Below are 6584 nucleotides of genomic sequence, written 5' to 3'. Positions count from 1 at the left end.
GATGCTAGCGTTGTCTGGAAGGAAAGGGTTAGTCCAGTGTCCCTGTGAAGCCTTGCTGCAACTCCCCAGAATTGGGTACACACTCCTGGCTCCACATCCTGGCTCCCATCCTTGTCTCTGGCAGTCCTGGATAGCTGGGACCTTGCTGGATCCACCCCCTGGGCCTCCATCCCAGGATACACAGCCTCCCCAGTCCCCCCTTAGAGGCCCCAAACTGAGAGTTACCGTAGAGTTCCTGAATGCCCTTGATGTCGTCTTGGGATAGACGGAAGTTCTTGGTGTAGGTGTAGATGGGGGCCATCAAGGCCCCAGGGTCCTGGGAGTGCTCCAGCCCCATGGCGTGGCCAAACTCATGGGCTGCCACGAGGAACAGGCTGTACCCTGAGGGCCACGAGGCAGGGGAGATAGGGAGAGAAATGACAAGGGAGTGAGGACCTGGCCCAGGGATGGAGACTTTTGAGGATATCCCCACAGTGGGGCTGACAGCTCGGAAGTGGCAAGTATGAGTTGTCCTTCTCTAGAAATTCTAGGATTAAAACACTAGGCCTATCGCTTCCAAGTAGGGTCATCCGAAGTCCTCTTGTCCCTTGCCAGTGGTGACTGCAGGTAGGCTTTAGAGGAGGACAGGTGACCATCTGCAAGTCCTCTATGTAAATGTCCATTAGTAAGAAAATCATGCGTCCTGATTTTTTGTGTTTATCAACAGAGCCTAGGTCAAAACCTATTCCTTGGGGTCTCTGCAGAGAGAGGGAAGAGGGTCAGGAGAGGCTGGCCCTCTGGCACCACCATTTTTGCCCAGGAAAGCAGCAGAAACTATTCCCTCTTGGAGCGGGTCCCAGGCTCAGCCACAGACAGTGAGCAAACTCCACGTCACACCCTGTTGTGGGTTAAATGTGTTGCCCCCACAAAAGATTGTTTCAAGGCCTAACCCCGGGAACCTGTGGATGTGACCTTATTTGGAAATAGGGTCTTTGCAGATATATTTAAATAAGGTCATACTAGAGTAGAGTGGCCTCTGAATTCAGTTTGGCTGTGTCCTTATAAGAAAAGGAAGGACACACAGGCACAGACCTGGGGGAGGTGGGGATGGGGGGAGGGAAGGCCACGTCATGACAGGGGCAGGGACAGGAGTGATGCGGCCTGCAGAGGGAACATGGCCCTACTGATACACTGATTGTAGACATTTTATCATAGCAGCCCTAGGAAACTGATATTCACCCCAGATGAGCCATCAGCTCTGGAGCCTTGAACCATCCAGGCAGATGGAGACTCCACCTATAGGCAGAAGGCTGGAGAGAGCAGGTAAAATCAGGATATGTCCCAGCCCAGAGTTCAGCAAGGGAAAGAGAATCTCCGTGCTTTGCCAAGTATCATCTCATTGTGAGTAAAAGGAATAAGAGTAACCTAAGCAGAGGCTGGCCTGCTTCTGGCAGGCTCTGGACCAGCCTGCTCAGCTGGCCACCATGGGCCATTGGGGAGCCCAATGACTCTGGACCCTGGACCCTCACAACTAAAATGGGCACAGGGCCCGAAGTACCCAGCTCTTCATACTGAACTCAGTAGGGGCACTGTCCTTCCCTAGCCCATGAGTCTCGGAGGGCAGAGGCCTGTCCCACACGGCTATGTCCTCAGCACCTAAGCCCTGATGAGGACCTTCCCTGTACTCGGTAAAGGACAGTGTCCGTGGGGCAGGCAGGGTTCTGGGGTTTCCCCCAGGCTGTGTGGACTGTCAAGTTAGAGCAAGAACTATTTCTTTTTTCTCTCATCTACTGCCCCCAACTCCCCGAAGGCATCTCTTTGTTGGGGTGGGAATGTCTCCCGGGAGAGCCAACTCTCCAGGGCAGAGTAACCTGTGCCTGGGTGTAGGATTCAGTTTTTAGTAGTAACAGCCCTCCCCGGAGGGTGGCTGAGGAAGAAAGGAAGGGCAGGTGGCATGTCCTCAGCCACGTTGATTTCCACCCAAGAGGTGGCTGCTGGTGGGAACAGGGTCCAGTTCTGGAGGTTGTATCTCCGCCTGGACAGGCATCATCATCTCCACGCAGGTAGGCCAGGCTGGGGGGAGGTGCAGTGTTCCCACCAGGGTAGTGGGTGTCTGAGGGGCAGCGTCTATGCTTGAGGTGGGTGGGGTCTTAGGAAGGTTTCCAGCCTGGGTGTGGGAGTGGGGGTGATGCCCGGTGTCTCTCTGCCTAATGTCTAGGGCCTCGTACCTTGGTCAGGGCAGAAGCCCCACTTGCGGTCGTCATCGTAGCTGGCCGTGGTCGCACACCACATCTTGCCGTCGCTGCGGCCGGCACTGGTGCAGCTCTCATACTTGTTGCCCAGGAAGGTGAAGGGGAAGACACAGGGGGATCCTTCGGAGTTCCCACCCACAGTGGACATGGCTGTGGAGTTAGCGACATGGGTCAAGGGCCAGCGGAGGGTCTGAGGCCACCCCCAGCAAACAACATGACACCGACATTAACAAATAACAGTTACGTCAGTCCCAGCCACCGTATTACATGCTTCATGCAAATCTCAGACCACCCCCCTAGCAACCCCAAGCAGTAGGGAGTGAACACTGTCCCCACTTCATGGAGGGGAAAACTGGAGCTCCAAGAGATTAAGAAACTTGCCTGAGCCATTACTGTTGCAAACCTCAGAGCTGAGACTCAAACCCAGGCAGCCAGATTCAGAGCTATAATTAGCCTCCCAGGCATGGGGCTGCAGGGCCAGAGGCAAGGGGGGTTGGGCAGAGCTGGGGGGACCGGCACACTTCCCTAGACTGGGAGTCCCAAGAGGCCGGTCCTGAGGACACCAGTGTCTGTGTCTGTTGCACAAAGCACGTGCGTGTTGAAGGAAGGAAGAGAGAAAGGAGGGAGAGAGGAGAGAAGGGGGAAGGAGGGCAGGAGAGAGCTCTTAATGAAAAACAGAGACTAGATGGTGGAGACACAGGCTGGGCCTGGTAGCTCTCGCCTATAATCCTAGCACTCTGGGAGGCCAAGGTGGATAGATTGCTTGAGCTCAGGAGTCCAAGACCAATTTGAGCAAGAGTGAGATTCTGTCTGTATTAAAAATAGAAAAAATCTAGCCGGGTTTCGTGGTAAGAGCTTATAGTCCCAGCTACTCAGGAGGCTGAGGCAGGAGGAATGCTTGAGCCCAGGAGTTTGAGGCTGCTGTGAGCTGTGATGCTACAGTACTCTAAAGTGGCAGCAGGGTGAGAGTCTGTCTATAAATAAATAAATAAAATGGGACAAGAGAGTTAGATTCTTTCTCAAAAAAAAAAGGGAGGGGGTAGAGATACTGACTAGAAGGGCAAGAAAGAGACAAGGTGAGAGAAACACTAGTCAGGAAGCTGGGAGAAAAGGTACAGGTCGGTCAGCTCCCAGGCAGGCCTGACATTGAGACATCACCAGTTCTGCTGAACAGACCACTGGTGCCCAATGTCTGCTCGGATTTCGGCGCCCAGGCTGTCCCAGTTCCAGGTACTCTGACCACCATCCCTGTCCCGGGGAAAGGAGGGGTGGAGGACTCTGTGGGTTTTCTGTCAGACGGCAGGTGCTGGGCCCTGAGACACCTACCGGTCTCAGGGCAGAAGCCATACTTCTTGTCGCGGTCATAGTCCTCTGTGGTGCCGCACCAGCGGTAGCCATCCGTGCGGCCCTCGGTGGTGCAGCTGTCGTAGGATTTGCCCTGGAAGCGGAACGGGAACTTGCAGGGCTGTCCATCGGCGTTGCCACCCATGGTGAACAAGGCTGGGGTGGGGAGACAGGGGAGGATGGGCTGTGAGGGCACAGGGCTGGCTGGCTGGCTGCACACCAGCTGGTTCACACCAAGCTTAATTGCTGCATTGTTAAAATACTAAAAACTATCTCTTACAGGTGGATAAAGAGATGCCTGCCTCCCTGGGCAGCCAATCCCTCCCCTGGGACTTTTTAGATTGCCCAGCAAGGAAATGGTTAACACCTGGCGCATAGCAGGGCCCCCCCAGAACCCTGCTCCAGCGCTCTGCCTGGTCCGCACCCACACCAAGGGGATTGCTAAATACACTGTCTGTGGTGGGCAGAATTATAAGTCTTTGTCCACTTGGTAGATAAGAGGACTGAGGCTTGCAGAAAGCTGGTTCTGGAATTGCTCCTGGTCACAGAAGGAGTGGTTGAGAGCTACAACTGAAAACTACAAAACACACTATCTCAGTCCTTCTCCCACTCTCTCTGTCACTCTCAGACACACACACACACTCTCACATGCGTGCACAGCAGCACAGGCCCCTTCCCGGATGACCCTGTTGCGGTCCCTGCATGAGGGAGAGGAGAGAAGAGGAAGGAAGGAGGGAGGTGTCTGGGAACATTTTAATACATACCCCAGGCTCCCACTCTGACCTCTCCAAGGTGGGAGGCCAAGACTAAAGATCTGGGGAGAGTGGGTTTCAGAGCTTGGCCTGTCTGTCTTGAGTTCTTCCTCTGCTCCCCCAGGCCCTCATCCACCCCGAAGCTACAAAATGGTGTGTCTCTGGAATTGCCAACTAGCAAAACCACAAATGCGTAACAAGGACCATCTGTGCACAACGGCGCCAGAGGTGACCTCACAGCCCCCATTAACTCTGCTGTGGCCAGAATGGAGCCCAGTCCTTCGCCTCCCACTGAAGGACTTGGGGCCCCACATCCTCACTGCTCCCCTCTCTCCCTCCCCCAGCCAAGAGACCTTTTCTTGCAATGCCAGAAATAATGAGACCTAAGAAAAAGGCAAAACTGAGCCCCAAGAGCTTGGTGGCCTCAGACTGGGGAAAGGCACAATGTTAACTTTGAGTGATGCCTCTGGCCTCCCATCAGCTGCGTTTCTACCACCCAGGAAGCCCCTCTGTCTCCCCAAGTCCCCCACGAGGATGGCAAGCATCAGACACTGACTCAGCAGTCAGCAGGGGCTGAGTAACAAGAACCTCTGCCCCGACCTAAACACGTGTGTGTTGTTTGTACTTGCACCTGGCTAGACACCAAGTAAATAGCTAATGTGCAAGGCAGGGAAAAGCTGGTCCCAAACTTAAGACACACAGCTGTTTCCACTTCTGTCATCAAGACATTCTGTTCCAATCAAAGGGCTGACATATGGAAGGGTTAACGTCACCTGAATCCCGACTGGGAAAAGGAAGATACAGAAAACGTCTTTACTGAAAATGTTCTGACTTACTAATAATGAATGGCTTGAACTCTTGCTCAATATCAAGTTCAGCTTTGGTAAGAAAAACGTAAACAGGAAGACAATTACCTAGTTCTTTGTTTCTTTCCTTCTGTCTCGATGGTTGGTGTTCAGTTGCAATGGGGTCAGAAAGATTCACAAACATGTAAAATTACAGCCCAAAAGGCACAGAATCTTTATGCAGACTAAAGGGTCTTCATGGGATGGGGAAGAAGGTAGGATTTAGAAATCAGATTTGTTCTCCTATTTTTCCCCAAATGTTGTGGGCTTTCAATCTCTAGAACTATCAAGTATAAGGACTTGGTTGAGTATGAAGTAACAACACTGTCTTTTGGTGATTTATGATCATGAAATGGTATTTTCAAAAGGATTGAGTACAGCCATACCTTTACTCATGACCCCCTTCTAAGACATTTCCCCACACATGGTTTCAAAATCTCTGAAAATTTTACCTCTCGAGCACTGACAAGCACACACACACAAATGTTAAGTCAAGCCTAATGCCTTTGTCAAGACCTAGAGACACAAACTAGACAGAGTACAGAAAGAGAAAGACACAGCCCAAGAGAGGCAGATGGCACTAGACACACACGTGCACAGACACACATGGACACAGACACACACGGGCACAGACACACACGGGCACAGACACACACGGGCACATCCATCAGCAGAGTTCGCGCATCAGGACCAAGCAGGCGCCATGACTGAAATTCCCAGGTTGGTAGCCAGGCTGGGGTCCAACCTTGGGCTGTGTCCTGCTTCCCCATCTGACATTTCTGTCCATCCCCAAGTCTCTCCTTAGACCTTCGAACCCTTGAACTTGGTTGGAGTATAGAGATGGGTTCTGGAGAGAACTATTGGGAAATTTAATCGTTCTACGTTCATTCTAATTAGGAAACGATTAGAAAAATAATTAGCATGTCAAACCTGTGATATCACAAACATTGCCGGCGGTGAGACTTAAAAAATTGAATTGACTTCATCAAAGGGTTAGGAAAATAATGATAGTGTGGGAGAGACATGGGGACGGCTTAAATTAGGAGGGTGGGCCCTGAATGAAGGACTCTGGAGGGGACACCGGTTGACTGGAGGTGCCAGTCTTGGGAACGTGGGGGGCGGGGTGATGCTCACCTTCATGGGGGCAGAAGCCATACTTGCCGTCCTTCTCAAAGTTGTAGGAGGTGGAGCACCAGAGGAAGCCATCGCTGCGGCCCGTGTCGGTACAGCTGTTGTACTCCTTGCCGTTGAACAGGAAAGGAAACTTGCAGTACTCCCCGTCAGCATTCCCGTACTTCACACGGACCACTGGGGCGGCACAGAGAGTGGACCTTCAACCCTCCAGGCCTTCTTTGGAGACCAGAATTCTGACTCACCGAGGTGTGTGACTTCCCTTCCCCTCCCATCTCCCT

The 6584-nt window shown here is 52.6% G+C and overlaps 1 protein-coding gene across 1 annotated transcript in view; it reads right to left on the bottom strand.

Annotated features, from left to right (window-relative positions):
* MMP2 (matrix metallopeptidase 2) overlaps positions 1–6584 on the bottom strand; it is a 26449-nt gene that overhangs the window by 14082 nt on the left and 5783 nt on the right. The window contains exons 5-8 of the mRNA XM_003792545.2: positions 6307–6480; positions 3558–3731; positions 2208–2381; positions 226–381 (exon numbers count right to left, since the gene is read on the bottom strand). Of these exons, the coding sequence (XP_003792593.1) occupies positions 226–381; positions 2208–2381; positions 3558–3731; positions 6307–6480 (678 nt within the window). The remainder of the gene's footprint in view (positions 1–225; positions 382–2207; positions 2382–3557; positions 3732–6306; positions 6481–6584) is intronic.

Source organism: Otolemur garnettii, unplaced genomic scaffold, assembly GCF_000181295.1.
Source record: "Otolemur garnettii isolate 467f Iridium unplaced genomic scaffold, OtoGar3 scaffold00058, whole genome shotgun sequence".
In the NCBI taxonomy this organism is placed as follows: domain Eukaryota; kingdom Metazoa; phylum Chordata; class Mammalia; order Primates; family Galagidae; genus Otolemur; species Otolemur garnettii.
The sequence above is the reverse complement of the archived record's forward strand: the minus strand, read 5'-3'. Positions and strand labels throughout refer to the sequence as shown.